The 16,770-nt window shown below is 39.6% G+C and overlaps 1 protein-coding gene across 4 annotated transcripts in view; it reads right to left on the bottom strand.

Moving 5' to 3' along the window:
* Positions 1-16,770, bottom strand: part of LOC128702057 (kinesin-like protein KIF3B) — a 109,193-nt gene that overhangs the window by 11,396 nt on the left and 81,027 nt on the right. For all 4 annotated transcript variants that reach the window (XM_070083011.1, XM_070083013.1, XM_070083010.1 and 1 more), the window contains exons 11-14: positions 16,428-16,625; positions 9,015-9,238; positions 1,938-2,043; positions 670-792 (exon numbers count right to left, since the gene is read on the bottom strand). In XM_070083011.1, the coding sequence (XP_069939112.1) occupies positions 670-792; positions 1,938-2,043; positions 9,015-9,238; positions 16,428-16,625 (651 nt within the window). The remainder of the gene's footprint in view (positions 1-669; positions 793-1,937; positions 2,044-9,014; positions 9,239-16,427; positions 16,626-16,770) is intronic.

Here is a 16,770-nt window from a genome sequence, read left to right as displayed (position 1 = left end):
AAAGTGGAATGAGTTGCAAAATTTTGTTGAAAAGTATCACCCTGACCAAGCTGAAACAAGCCATATCTGCAACATGTTCAGTGACAAAAACTTGTCCCACATAAGGCAAATCATAAAGAAATGCCAGAAACAGACCTCAATGGACAGATATTTTGTGCGACAGGGGTCCAGTAACTCAAGTTGTTCCCAGTGGCATTAAAAGAAGAAGGGAAGTAACCCCAGAAAAGGACTCGCTACCTGAAGTCCAAATGGAAGGAGATTCTCCTTCCAAACAGTAATGTACACCTTCCTCCTATCCCCTCCTCCCGTCTTCCATCCACCCAGAAGTCTTCAGTATAGGTAAGTGTAATGTTATTATTATTTTTTATATGCATGTACTTGATTTCTGATTGTTTTCAGTATGTAAATCTTTATTTAACTTGAAAAAAAATTTTTTTTTTTTTAATATTTTTGGGTGTCTGGAACGGATTAATTTTATTTCCATTCTTTCTTATGGGGAAAATGGTTTTGAGTTTCATGAATTTCGACTTTCGGCAGGCTCTCTGGAACAGATTAATCACGAAACTCGGGGGTCCACTGTACCACATACTTATGAATAAACTGCCTCCACAGGCATAAATACCGAAAGTTAAGATAAAAATAAGCATATGTCATTGTGCTTTTCCCTACCTTGTATCTTGGGTTATGATCAACTGAAGCCTGCATTTTGGCATACTCTGAGGTAGGTCTCCGAGATGCTGAAGATACTGGTCGTTTCAGGGTACCACCCGTTTGTCGAACCACTGGTCGAAGCTGCAATCAATATATTATTTTAGTGTGGGAAGAACTATCATCTGAAGGTCAAATGAAGACTAAATGGGGTGAAATACAACATAAGTTATAAAAGACACAATTTCAAAATTTGTACTGAATAATATTATCTGCAGTGCAAGATGCCATTCCAATTTAGAGGGCACAAACATTAATCATCAGTCTTCAGGTTGATTACTAGAGCTCTGGGTGCAATAAGACACAAAAACAAAAATGAATGTGCAGAGGCAACAGTGATTTGAAAAAGTGCAATAGAGTTCTTGCTGGGATATACAAGAGTGAGTGAGGATGCGATCGTGGCCTGTGGTTCAGTTGGCAATGCTCTCGCCTCACACACTGAACGTCCATGATTCAATCTCTGGCCAGGTAGTAACACTGGGCATGCTTCCTTACACCTACTGTCTCTATTCACCTAGCAGTAAGTACCTGGGGGTTAATCAACCAGTGAGGATCACATCTTAAGGGACAAAACTGAAGGACCCCAATGGAAATGAGAGTCCTCTATGACTAATTTTCTTGGGTTATCCTGGGTGGCTAACCTTACAGGCTAAAAATTCAAATAAATCTTATCTTATAGTTTTCGATGTTCTCCTGGTGGGTTACTAGAGACCAATCATGGAAATACACTAACTATGATGACATCACATAACCCTGTCTAAAACCCACTTTTACTGGAAAATGCTCATTTTAACTTACCACCTATTCCATACACTAGCAACATGTGTCACATCACTCCCCAATCCACAATATAGACCTTATCTAACTGTTGCATAAATAACACAAACATATTTATCATCTATACTTTAAGGAAAACAATGATTCCCACATCCACTCCCTTGCCTAAATCATAGCTTTATTCCATGAAAATTCTACCCACACACATTACCTGATATACTGGAGTGATATGCTCCTCTATAAATCTTATTCTCTCTTGTTCCCTTCTTTCCTAATACACTTCTTTCTTTATCAAGAAGTGAGCAGCAGTGATTAAGTTAATGCCTCATAAAGAGAAATGAAATTCACAATTTTTTCAATCCCATTACCAAGTCATCTATAATTCTAAACTTCTTTCTTCAACTTTCCTCCATAGTGTAGTAAGTAATACTACCTGAGGCTTCAAAACTCACCTTCCAGATATCCTCATCGTCGTCAAAAAAGGCTCGGGACAAAATTTTTCGTTTTTCTTCCGGCGAGATGAAGTTTTCAATTATGAGGGCCTTCAGCTTTAGCTCTCTGAAAAAATAAGAAAATATAATTAAAGTCAAGGTTGGATGCGAGAAGTGGGTCATAATAAGCGTGTATGCACCTGGAGAAGAGAGGAATGCAGAGGAGAGAGAGAGATTTTGGGAGATGTTAAGTGAATGTATAGGAGCCTTTGAACCAAGTGAGAGAGTAATTGTGGTAGGGGACTTGAATGCTAAAGTAGGAGAAACTTTTAGAGAGGGTGTGGTAGGTAAGTTTGGGGTGCCAGGTGTAAATGATAATGGGAGCCCTTTGATTGAACTTTGTATAGAAAGGGGTTTAGTTATAGGTAATACATATTTTAAGAAAAAGAGGATAAATAAGTATACACGATATGATGTAGGGCGAAATGACAGTAGTTTGTTGGATTATGTATTGGTAGATAAAAGACTGTTGAGTAGACTTCAGGATGTACATGTTTATAGAGGGGCCACAGATATATCAGATCACTTTCTAGTTGTAGCTACACTGAGAGTAAAAGGTAGATGGGATACAAGGAGAATAGAAGCATCAGGGAAGAGAGAGGTGAAGGTTTATAAACTAAAAGAGGAGGCAGTTAGGGTAAGATATAAACAGCTATTGGAGGATAGATGGGCTAATGAGAGCATAGGCAATGGGGTCGAAGAGGTATGGGGTAGGTTTAAAAATGTAGTGTTAGAGTGTTCAGCAGAAGTTTGTGGTTACAGGAAAGTGGGTGCAGGAGGGAAGAGGAGCGATTGGTGGAATGATGATGTAAAGAGAGTAGTAAGGGAGAAAAAGTTAGCATATGAGAAGTTTTTACAAAGTAGAAGTGATGCAAGGAGGGAAGAGTATATGGAGAAAAAGAGAGAAGTTAAGAGAGTGGTGAAGCAATGTAAAAAGAGAGCAAATGAGAGAGTGGGTGAGATGTTATCAACAAATTTTGTTGAAAATAAGAAAAAGTTTTGGAGTGAGATTAACAAGTTAAGAAAGCCTAGGGAACAAATGGATTTGTCAGTTAAAAATAGGAGAGGAGAGTTATTAAATGGAGAGTTAGAGGTATTGGGAAGATGGAAGGAATATTTTGAGGAATTGTTAAATGTTGATGAAGATAGGGAAGCTGTGATTTCGTGTATAGGGCAAGGAGGAATAACATCTTGTAGGAGTGAGGAAGAGCCAGTTGTGAGTGTGGGGGAAGTTCGTGAGGCAGTAGGCAAAATGAAAGGGGGTAAGGCAGCTGGGATTGATGGGATAAAGATAGAAATGTTAAAAGCAGGTGGGGATATAGTTTTGGAGTGGTTGGTGCAATTATTTAATAAATGTATGGAAGAGGGTAAGGTACCTAGGGATTGGCAGAGAGCATGCATAGTTCCTTTGTATAAAGGCAAAGGGGATAAAAGAGAGTGCAAAAATTATAGGGGGATAAGTCTGTTGAGTGTACCTGGTAAAGTGTATGGTAGAGTTATAATTGAAAGAATTAAGAGTAAGACGGAGAATAGGATAGCAGATGAACAAGGAGGCTTTAGGAAAGGTAGGGGGTGTGTGGACCAGGTGTTTACAGTGAAACATATAAGTGAACAGTATTTAGATAAGGCTAAAGAGGTCTTTGTGGCATTTATGGATTTGGAAAAGGCATATGACAGGGTGGATAGGGGGGCAATGTGGCAGATGTTGCAAGTGTATGGTGTAGGAGGTAGGTTACTGAAAGCAGTGAAGAGTTTTTACGAGGATAGTGAGGCTCAAGTTAGAGTATGTAGGAAAGAAGGATATTTTTTCCCAGTAAAAGTAGGCCTTAGACAAGGATGTGTGATGTCACCGTGGTTGTTTAATATATTTATAGATGGGGTTGTAAGAGAAGTAAATGCGAGGGTCTTGGCAAGAGGCGTGGAGTTAAAAGATAAAGAATCACACACAAAGTGGGAGTTGTCACAGCTGCTCTTTGCTGATGACACTGTGCTCTTGGGAGATTCTGAAGAGAAGTTGCAGAGATTGGTGGATGAATTTGGTAGGGTGTGCAAAAGAAGAAAATTAAAGGTGAATACAGGAAAGAGTAAGGTTATGAGGATAACAAAAAGATTAGGTGATGAAAGATTGAATATCAGATTGGAGGGAGAGAGTATGGAGGAGGTGAATGTATTCAGATATTTGGGAGTGGACGTGTCAGCGGATGGGTCTATGAAAGATGAGGTGAATCATAGAATTGATGAGGGAAAAAGAGTGAGTGGTGCACTTAGGAGTCTGTGGAGACAAAGAACTTTGTCCTTGGAGGCAAAGAGGGGAATGTATGAGAGTATAGTTTTACCAACGCTCTTATATGGGTGTGAAGCGTGGGTGATGAATGTTGCAGCGAGGAGAAGGCTGGAGGCAGTGGAGATGTCATGTCTGAGGGCAATGTGTGGTGTGAATATAATGCAGAGAATTCGTAGTTTGGAAGTTAGGAGGAGGTGCGGGATTACCAAAACTGTTGTCCAGAGGGCTGAGGAAGGGTTGTTGAGGTGGTTCGGACATGTAGAGAGAATGGAGCGAAACAGAATGACTTCAAGAGTGTATCAGTCTGTAGTGGAAGGAAGGCGGGGTAGGGGTCGGCCTAGGAAGGGTTGGAGGGAGGGGGTAAAGGAGGTTTTGTGTGCGAGGGGCTTGGACTTCCAGCAGGCATGCGTGAGCGTGTTTGATAGGAGTGAATGGAGACAAATGGTTTTTAATACTTGACGTGCTGTTGGAGTGTGAGCAAAGTAACATTTATGAAGGGATTCAGGGAAACCGGCAGGCCGGACTTGAGTCCTGGAGATGGGAAGTACAGTGCCTGCACTCTGAAGGAGGGGTGTTAATGTTGCAGTTTAAAAACTGTAGTGTAAAGCACCCTTCTGGCAAGACAGTGATGGAGTGAATGATGGTGAAAGTTTTTCTTTTTCGGGCCACCCTGCCTTGGTGGGAATCGGCCGGTGTGATAATAAAAAAAAAAAATAAAAAAAAAAATTTTCTCCCATTAGGACAACTGAGGGGCATATGTTCGGTTTATCCCAACATAAGGACATTTTAGTGGAATATTGTAATGAAAACTTAAAACTCAAATTTTTCTTCTCACCTTTCCTTTTCTGTTTTTTTCTTCAATATCCATCCATCCATTTATATTTATATTTCTAAACATCTCTCCATGGGAAAGTGGAGAAGAATCCTTCCTCTATAAGCCATGCATATCCTAAGAGGTGACTAAAATGCCACAAGCAAGGAGCTAGTAACCCTTCTCCAGTATAAATTACTAAATGTAAAATGAGGAAAAACCTTCTTTCTCCTTATTTGGGTCACCCTGCCTCAGTGGAAGATGGAGGTGTTAAAAAAATTTATACATCTACCTTTCTCCCCAAAATAAATAAATCAACCCCTACAACCACATACAGCCTCTCCTCACTTAGAGACGTACTTGTTTACTAATGCCTCGGACTTACGATGGACTCTCTGACCAGTATGCATACATAAAAAATGTAGATTAGAGCTGATTTCCTCTATTCTGTTAATTACAATATACAGCACACTACTGTATAAACATTTAAAAATATACCAGAAATGTTATAAATGGTGCAAAGGTCACATTAAAACTATATCCAATATGGTTGACACAAACCCACTACCATTATAGTATGCTCCTTACTTAGCAACAAATTCGTTTAACGACATGGTCTTAGGAACGGAACTCCATCGTTAAGTGAGGAGAGGCTGTATAGGCGAACACACATTATACAGGATTCCCTTGCTTTGAAAATTTACTATTATGTGATCCCCCTTTTCCATCTGTAATTATATTTGTGCAGTACACATTTGCCATAAGCAATCAATATGGTTCACAAAGCATATTAAGATTCATATTATACAGAATTACATGTTGATGGTCTGACTGAGCATAGTACAGCAGCCATAGGCTTGAACACATGTGCTGTGTATTATTTTTTTTTAACATACCAGCCATCTCCCACTAAGACAGGATGATCTAAAAGGAAAAAGAAAAGTTTTTCTCTTTACATTTAGTAGTTGATAAAGGAGAAGGGGTTACTAGCCCCTTTACTCCCATGTATTTGAATGGGGTAAATAAGAAATGCAAGAAGCCCTGCACACTTCTTTTTTTTTTAACACATCAGTCGTCTCCCACTGAGGCAGGGTGACCCAAAAATAAAGAAAATCCCCAAAAGGAAAATACTTCATCATCATTCAACACTTTCACCTCGCCCATACATAATCACTGTCTTTACAGAGGCACTCAGATACAACAGTTTAGAAGTCCCTCCAAACAGCCAATATCCCAAATCCCTCCTTTCAAGTGCGGGCATTGTACCTCCTATTTCCAGGACTCAAGTCCGGCTAACCAGTTTCCCTGAATCCCTTCACAAAATAGTACCCTGCTCACACTCCAACAGTTGTCAGGTCCCAAATAACATTCGTCTCCATTCACTCCTATCTAACACGCATGCTTGCTGGAAGTCCAAGCCCCTCACCCACAAAACCTCCTTTTACCCCCTCCCTCCAACTTTTTCGAGGACAACCCCTACTCAGCTTTCCTTCCCCTACAGACTTAAATGTTCTCCAAGTCATTCTACTATGATATATTCTCTCAATGACCAGACAACCTCAACAACCCTTCTTCAGCCTTCTGACTAATACTTTTAGTAACTTCACACCTCCTCCTAATTTCCACACTCCGAATTCTCTGCATAATATTTACACCACACATTGCCCTAAGACAGGGCATCTCCACTGCCTCCAGCCACCTCCTTGCCACAGCATTTGCAACCCAAGCTTCACACCTATATAAGAGTGTTGGTACCATTATACTTTCGTACATTCCCTTCTTTGCCTCCATAGATAAAGTTTTTGGTCTCCATAGATACCTCAATGCACCACTCACCTTTTTTTCTTCATCAATTCTATGATTAACCTCATCCTTCATAAATCCATCTGCTGACAGGTCAACTCCCAAATATCTGAAAACATTTACTTCTTCCATACTCCCGCTCTCCAATGTGATATCCAATTTTTCTTTACCTAAATCGTTTGATACCCTCATCACCATACTCTTATCTTTGTTCACTTTCAACTTTCTACCTTCACACACCTCCCCAAACTCATCCACTAACCTTTGCAACTTTTCTTTAGCATCTCCCACAACCACAGTATCATCAGCATAACGTAACTGCGTCAACTCCCATTTTGTAGATGAATGGTTCAGAGAACCGACATGTTGATAAATTAGACACATGTGCAACTCTTGGGTATCTTTATTGAGGAAACGTTTCGCCACACAGTGGCTTCATCAGTCCATACAAAGGAGAATCTTGAAGAACAGGAGGAGAATGAGGTAATCAGTCCCTCAACCTTGAGTCGATGTGGTCAGTCCATCAATCTTGAATAGAATACGGCATACGTGCTGAGAAGGAGCTTATAAACCGTTGGCAGGAGAGGTGCAGCAGTCATAGGTCGTGTAACATTTGTTCAATGTTGAAGTAGGTCGTGCCCAAGAGTTGCACATGTGTCTAATTTATCAACATGTCGGTTCTCTGAACCATTCATCTACAAACCTGTCAGACACTGCAACTTCTTGGGATCTTAACACTTGGGAATTCTTCGCTTGCCTAATTCTTGGGCACGACCTACTTCCACATTGAACAAATGTTACACGACCTATGACTGCTGCACCTCTCCTGCCAACGGTTTATAAGCTCCTTCTCAGCACGTATGCCGTATTCTATTCAAGATTGATGGACTGACCACATCGACTCAAGGTTGAGGGACTGATTACCTCATTCTCCTCCTGTTCTTCAAGATTCTCCTTTGTATGGACTGATGAAGCCACTGTGTGGCGAAACGTTTCCTCAATAAAGATACCCAAGAGTTGCACATGTGTCTAATTTATCAACTCCCATTTTGTATTTGACTCCCCATAATTTAATCCCACCCCTCTCCCCAACACCCCAGCATTTACTTCTTTTACAACCCAAGGTATAAATACATTAAACAACTATAGTGACTTTACACATCCCTGTCTAAGACCTACTTTTACTGGGAAGTAGTCTCCCTCTCTCCTACACACCCTAACCTGAGCCTCACTATCCTCAAAAATTCTTAAAAGCATTTAGTAACTTGCTACCTATTCTATACACTTGCAACATCTGCCATATTGCTTCCCTATCCACTCTATCATATCTTTCTTTCAACACACCGGCCGTATCCCACCAAGGCATGGTGGCCCAAAAGGAGAAATGAAAGTTTCTCCTTTTACATTTAGTAAATTGTACAGAAGAAGGCGTTACTAGACCCTTGCTCCTGGCATTTTAGTCACCTCTTACAACACGCATAGCTTACAGAGGAAGAATTCTGTTCCACTTACCCATGGAGATAAGAGGAAATAAACAAGAACAAGAACTTGCAGGAAAACAGAAGAAAACCCAAAGGGGTGTGTATATATATGCTTGTACATGCATGTGTAGTGTGACCTAAGTGTAAGTAGAAGTAACAAGACATACCTGAAATCTTGCATGTTTATGAGACAGAAAAAAGATACCAGCAATCCTACCATCATGGAAAACAATTACAGGTTTCCATTTTACACTCACGTGGCAGGACAGTAGTACCTCCCTGGGTGGTTGCTGTCTACCAACCTACTACCTCTACTCTAACATATGCCTTTTCTAAATCCATAAATGCAATGAAAACTTCCCTACCTTTATCTAAATACTGTTCACATATATGCTTTAATGTAAACACTTGATCTACATATCCCTACCTACTCTAAAACCTCCTTGCTCATCTGCAATCCTACTGTCTTACTACATGTTGATAAGCCAAACAGAAGGAAACTAATGTATATTGAGAATTGTGAGTAATTACAAATCCAGCTAAGAATAGGTTCAAGAATGGTATTCCAAATATGAAAGTCAAAACATTAGGGATAACCATCTAAACTATTCTTGTTTGAGCAAATACTGAAATGATTCTAATCTAATCAATGACTTTACCTTGTGAGGACATCTTGAGTGTTTTGGAGATCAACACGATCTCTACAAAACTCTTCATGGAGATCACCCATTTCCTGTTTGACAGATTGCAGCTTAGCAAACAATTTTTTCAGTTTGCGAGTCTTAGCTTCAACCTCCGCTTGCAGTGAGGAAAAAGTTGATGCAATCTCACAGGAAGATTCCTCCTCTTTCTCGAGTAACTGCAGCATCTCTCTCTCTCGTTTCTGTGCAAAAAATCCGAAAAAATTTAATTTTAAATCTTGCATGAAATAAATCTTTCTAGTGAAAAATAACTTCCATAAAAACCCACCACATATACCTGCCAAAGAGTGATCATGGCCAGAAATGGTCTTGTACATGTGAAAAAAAAATTTGGGAGAAATATGAGGGGCACTGATTGTGAAATATGTGGCAAAACATCCCATATATCATGTACAAAGCTTCATGCAACCATGAGAAATGACCTAAAACAAGAAAGTCATTTCTGGATCTGCCCCAATGAGATGGACAGTTGGTCAGGCATAAGAGAGGTACTGAAAAGTGAAAACCTAGAAAGCATAAGGAAGTTTCTAAGGAGCTTGCCAGAGTTATACAAAGGGTGGAAAACAGGGGATAAGGAACAAGAAAATGAGGAATACTCAAATAGAGGTCAAAACCAAGGAGTGGAAAACGTCATACAGAGCAATTCGGAAATGAATGAAACAGGAATACAAAACACAGCGGAAGGGGAAAGGGAGGAAGAGAAAGCTAGAGCAGGAACAAATGAAAACAAGAAAAGCGAAGAAATTAGCCTAGAAGAAAGTGAACAAGAGAACTCAGATCAGGTGCAGAACTCGGGAAAGACACAAAATCAGTAAATATAGGTAGTCAGAACATTTGCAGATACTATGCAAAAGATATGTGCCTATATAGGTAGTAGGTTGGTAAACAGCAACCACCCAGGGGGGTACTACCGTCCTGCCAAGTGAGTGCACAACGAAAACCTGTAATTGTTTTACATGATGGTAGGATTGCTGGTGTCTTTTGTCTCTCTCATAAACATGCAAGATTTCGGGTATGTCTTGCTACTTCTACTTGCACTTAGGTCACACTACACATACATGCACAAGCATATATATACACACCCCTCTGGGTATTCTTCTATTTTCTTTCTAGTTCTTGTTCTTGTTTATTTCCTCTTATCTCCATGGGGAAGTGGAACAGAATTCTTCCTCTGTAAGCCATGCGTGTTGTAAGAGGCGACTAAAATGCCGGGAGCAAGGGGCTAGTAACCCCTTCTCCCGTATAAATTACTAAATTTAAAAGAGAAACTTGTTTTTCTTTTTGGGCCGGTGTGTTGAAAGAAAGAAAGAATGGGAGAGATTGCTGGAATAAACAACAGAAAATGTGCCAACATGTTGAGGAAAGGAAAGTGTTGCTTCAACAAATAGTGCAGGGACTTCCATCCTGTAATGTGTAAAGCTTCAATGCAGTCCAGAGAATGTTAAGACCCGAGCTGCCCAGACCACCATATAAAAGGAACGCGGCAATACAGAGTTAGCAGAGAAAGGGAAATTGAACAGCAATCTTTTTTAGACAAATGAGAAAAGATCGAACCAAAGGAAGAGAAACAGGGGGAATGGTACAGAGAGGACAGATGGGCAGAAAAATGGGGTGTACCAAACTAGGCATCAGCCCATCAAGGCTGATTAAGCAACCAAATGCAAAGTCAGTACTGGAGAAACCAGGGACTTGTACATGAGGGGACATACCAGGTAGTACATCACCTGTGATACTGACACACAAAGCAAGACAAAACATCCCAAATGGTAATTCCTGCTTCATATTTGCAAATATTCTGGGTTTGAAATCAAATAAAAATGACTAAATTAGCTATGTCAGTGGGCTCCTAACAGAAACAAATGCCATGTTTGGAGCATTTACAGAAACACATTCAAAGGATGTTTTAGATGGAGAGATAAAGATAGAAAACTACAACATGTATACATGTAATAGAATTAATAGGTCACAAGGAGGATTAGGAATGTATATAAAGGATATTTTCTGTTGCACAGAAGTACTGAACTCTACGAAATGATATAGTAGAAATTCTAGGCATTAAAGTTGAAAATAGGAATTTGGTAATTATCCTAGTATACAAACCACCATCAGCAACTGCTGAGGAATTCACAGATCAGCTTAGGCAGATAGATAGCTATGTGGATAAGCTACAAAATCCCACACCAAATATTTTACTCCTGGGAGATTTTAATCTCCCTCGTGTAAAATGGAAGATTGTGCAACGTAATGTTATACCAGAAATATCTCTGGGAAGCACCCTGGCTCAAGAGGCACTTACCAGGGAATTAATGAGGCTTTGTGAAAAGTACTCATTCAACCAACGAGTAATTGATCCCACTAGAAATGAAAATACCCTGGATTTGATATTCACAAACAACGAGGAACTGATCCGAGACATAACAGTTACAAAAACAATATACTCTGATCATAACATCATAGAAGTTCAAACGAGTATTAACTCCGGGTTAGGGAATTGCGTCACTAATGTTAGAGATGGGATGTTCAGTAAGTTTAATTTTAACAACCATAGAACTGACTGGGAAAAAATAAATCAAGAGCTATCAGACATACCCTGGAAATCAGACATGAGCATCCTAAATCCCCACCACTGCCTAGAGAAACTGAAGAGAGAAATATACATGGTATGTATGAAGCACGTACTATTGAGGAAACCCAGAAGATCAGAGAGAGAGCGTAGGAGATGGTACAGAAGAAGAAAATGGGTTAGTGAATTGCTTAAAAACACAAATATGCTACAACAGAGGAAAGGTAGGCTTAGCCAAGAGATCACTGAATTAGAGCAAAAACTTAGTACAGTGGATCCCCCGCATAACGATTACCTCCGAATGTGACCAATTATGTAAGTGTATTTATGTAAGTGCGTTTGTACTTGTATGTTTGGGGGTCTGAAATGGACTAATCTACTTCACAATATTTCTTATGGGAACAAATTCGGTCAGTACTGGCACCTGAACATATTTCTGGAGTGAAAAAATATCGTTAACCGGGGGTCCACTGTATGTCATACCTCACAGTAGTAGTACAAAGGTAATGAAGGGCCATATAGGATATTGCAAGAAACCCAAAATATTTCTGTTCCTATGCAAAATCCAAGTTAAGAACTACCTGTAGAATTGGACCACTACTGAGAGGAGATTCGTATACTGACGATGAACAGGAAATGAGTGAAATCCTTAAAGAACAGTATGAGTCAGTGTTCAGCAACCCACTAAATGACAGCAAGACAGAAAATGCAGAAATAATTTTCACTCCAGAAGAAGGCCGAGCAGACCAACTGAATGACATTAGTACAAATCCCATAGTTTTCAAAAAAGAAATGGACAACATGCCTACTCACTCAGCACTTGGACCAGATTTATGAAATGCTCTATTTATAAAGAAGTGCAAAGTACCACTAGCACGAGCCCTCAGTATTCTTTGAAGAGCTTATACCTAGGTGAAATACCGGAGGCCTTAAAGAGTGCAGACATAGATCCTTTGCATAATGGAGGTAGGTAGTAGAGCACTAGCTAAAAATTACATACCAGTAGTCCTAACCTCTCGCATCATAAAAATCTTCGAAAGAGTGATGAGATGGCAAATTACAAATTTCATGGACCAGCACAACCAGCATAACCCGAACCAGCATGGCTTTAGAGCAGGACGATCATGCCTGTCACAGCTGCTGACCCATTATGACAGAATTACAGACGCACTGGAAGATGACCAAAATGCAGATGTGATTTACACAGATTTTGCAAAGAAGTTTGACAAATGTGATCATGGAGTGATAGCACACAAAATGAGGTCTATGGGCATTACGGGGAAGGTAGGCAGATGGATTTTCGGGTTCCTAACACACAGAACACAAAAAATAGTAGTGAACAGGGCAAGACCCAGCATCAGCAAGGTCAAAAGCTCAGTTCCCCAAGGCACTGTCCTGACACCTCTGCTGTTTCTCATCCTCACAGCAGACATAGATATAAACATCTGGCACACTTCTATATCATCATTTGCAGATTACACTAAAATAAGCATGAAAGTCACTGTGGTAGAAGACACTGAAAAATTACAGGAAGACATAAACAAGGTTTTCCAGTGGAGAGTGGAGAACAATATAACATTCAATGGTGATAAGTTCCAGCTGCTTAGGTATGGAAAGAATGAAGAACTCAAAAGGAACACTATATACAAAACTCAAGAGGGTCACCAAACAGAACGTAAGAAACATGTAAAAGACCTGGGAATAATTATGTCAGTGGACCTTTCTTTTAACCCTTTGAGGGTTTTCGTCGTACTAGTACGTTTTACGCGTAGGGGTTTTTGACGTACTAGTACTCATAAATTCTAGCGGCCTCAAATCTAGTGGGAGAAAGCTGGTAGGCCTTCATATGAAAGAATGGGTCTATGTGGTCAGTGTGCACAGTCTAAAAAAAATCCTGCAGCACACAGTGCATAATGAGAAAAAAAAAACTTTGACCATTTTTTTTTAACAAATCAGCGACTTTGCAGTGTATTTTCGTATGGTATTTATTGTTGTATTCTAGTTTTCTTGGTCTCATTTTATAGAATGGAAGACATATTACAGAAATTGAGATGATTTTGACTGGTTTTACAAAGAAAGGTGCCTTGAAATTGAGCTCAAAGTAGCAGAAATGTTCGATTTTTACCAAACTTCAAAAGTAAACAAATCGTGCCAAGCGTGCAATACACGTCAACTGGTGAGTCTAATATTCTTTCACAAGTGCACCAATAATATTTATACCATTTTTTACACTAATGCAGTAGTCTGCATAACAGTAAATCTTATATTTTTTGTGAAAATAAAAATTCAAAGTGGAAAGCAAAAGAATATAAGAGGGGACTTGAGACATGACTAATGACTAGAGGAAATGTCATTTTAGTGCCAGGAATGTCTTTCTTGTTTATTCTGGACCCTATTCCGAAATTGGCATCTTTTGAAATTTGTGTGAAATTGGCAAAATTGCTAAATTCTGACCACTGTACTGGATAGTTGAATTTCATAAATGAGTGGTTTCTTGCATCCATTCGATAGAAAAAATGGAGTTCTAGCGAAATATTCATGTTTTTTGTCGACTAGTACAGTGAAATTGGCCGAAAATGGGGCTCAAAGTGGGCAAAATCGCCGATGCGTAAACATCGCCGAGACCGCTAACTTTGCAAGAGCATAATTCCGTAAGTTTTCTATCAAATTTCAAACTTTTGGTGTCTTTATGATCGGGAAAAGATTCTCTATCTTTTCATAAGAGAAAATAATTTTTTTTTTTTTTTAAATTTGGCCGACCCTGAGAACGAGTTTCGGAGAGGGCCTGTCGACCCTCAAAGGGTTAAAGACCATAACAAGACAAAGATCACAACAGCCAGGAAGATGACAGGGTGAGCATTGAGAACTTTCAAAACAAAGGAAATAATGCTGATGGTGACACTCTTCAAATCGCTAGTGCTCCTCACTTAGAATATTGCTCAGTGCTGAGGACCCCGTTCAAAGCAGGAGAAATATCAGAGCTGGAACAAATACAGAGATCATTTATGACTCGAACTGAGCCTGTAAAGCACCTAAACTACTGGGAATGCCTGCAAGTCTTGAACATGTATTCATTGGAGTGGAGGAGAGAGAGATACATGACAATATATACCTGGAAAGCACTCAAGGGCCTGGTCCCAAATCTGCACGCTGCCATAACATACTGGAGTGAGAGATGTGGGAGAAAGTGTAAAATAAACCCAGTGAGGAGCAGGGGTGCGGTGGGAACAATAAGGGAACACTGTATCAACGTCCTGGGTCCCAGACTTTTCAACAGGTATATGAAAGGTATATTAACATCTAATACACATCATAGCAATCTGATTCATGCCTCTCCTCCTCTTTCCCCTGATACTTCCTATCTTCTCCATTACCTACTCCTGCTCTCTCCAATACAATGGTCAAGCAGGCTGTTGCCTTTCAGACATACTTGAAGATCATTAGAGAAGTGATTATATAACCGACACTAACAATACACTTGTCTATCACCATACCCCATAGGAATGTTGGCATGGGCCCCACTGTAACCACAAATTCAGGTTTTTACAGATTAATCCCACACCAGTGTGGCAGTTGTGTGCTCTAGCCCAAGTCCCCACAAAGTCACAAACATGATTCATGAAACTGTAATAACATGATTGCAAATAAATCACAGAACAGATGGGGCTTAAACCCATGGCAGGCAAGTCCTAAAATTGCTATGGTGTATTAAAATATACCTAACTGAATGAATCTTGTTAGGCTGGCATGGACCAGTAGTTAAGCACACTGGCTTGAGTTTTAGATCTTGCCTACTGCAGATTCAAGCCCTGTCCGTTCCATGATTTGTTTGCAATAGTGTTATTATGATTTACCAATTCATGAAAGCATATTATTTCTCTCTCTTCAGCCTTCTTAGATGCCATCTTTGTGAATCGGCCTTCTACATATCCCCAACATGAATCTTAGCATACTGACAAATGCTCTAATCTCCAAAATACACATGACTTGACCTGAGCTTGGGGTTTCTTACTACATCACCTTGTGTGTTTTCTTGTTTTCTAGCATTTATCTTTTACATATGACTGGATAATGGCACAGGACATCATCACAAGTTTCCTTTCCAAATTTTGAATTAGAAGTGAATTGTTCCTGCCATGGTTTTGTGACTTATTTTTCAATTTATAACCCTTCTTGTCTCTCCAAAACTGTTCCTTCAGCAGCACTGTTACTCCTCCTCTAACTCTTGTTCTTACAGGTACACCTGGCTTAATTCCTTAAATTTCTCTTAAGTCAACTTATCCATTGATGCTCTCTCTGTTTCAGTTAGTGCTGACATCCAACTCCTTTACATATATAACTAACAATCAACTTTTAAAATCATATATATACATTAAGACCCAAAGGACACAAATTCACCATCATATGTTCCATGGCTATCTTTTTAAAAGTGCCATCTACAGACCCTTCAAGGAAGGTACTTTGATGCTGGTGGAAGAATCATAACCTAAGGAATTCAAGCTACTCTTCCCTTCCTCAGATCAAACCCAAGTTTCTCCCACTCCCCAACTGCTATATGATCTTTGAGCATTTAGAAACTGTGGCTTAACATGCACTGAGGTTTTAACAGACATTAACAAACTATGTCAAAGCCCAGAAACCCTTCACCTCTACTCCAATCTAAAACATACACACAGTGCCTGCTGCATACTCAAGGCTCTACCTTTCAATACCTCATTCTAACAGTATAAACACTATCAGCACTGTAAATGCAGTATAAACATTAAAATAAAAATAATTGATACCTAACCTAAACAAGACACACATACCTTTTGATCCATGAGCTCTTGAGTTCGCTGCTGTAGTGCTCTCTGCTGCTCATTAGTATGGTCTATGATGTTCTTGCCACCAGAGAGGAGCTTCGACTCCATGGTTTGTATGCGAGTCATTAGTTTCTCTTGAGCCTCTCTAGTTGCTATCAACTCTGCTTCTTTATTTTTTAGCTCCAATAGGAATCGCTCTTTTTCCTAGAAATAAAAGATTTAATAGGGTAAGCAAGCTAATTATTGAAGGATAGTTATAAACAGGAGGGCTCCACTTTACAGCAATTCACTAATAAGGACATTGGAAAATTATAACCAAGATTCATTTACACGGCTCCCCAATTGACTA

The sequence above is a fragment of the Cherax quadricarinatus genome, chromosome 8 (genome assembly GCF_038502225.1).
Source record: "Cherax quadricarinatus isolate ZL_2023a chromosome 8, ASM3850222v1, whole genome shotgun sequence".
NCBI lineage: Eukaryota > Metazoa > Arthropoda > Malacostraca > Decapoda > Parastacidae > Cherax > Cherax quadricarinatus.
Note: the sequence above shows the minus strand (reverse complement) of the source record. Positions and strands in the feature narration are given on the sequence as shown.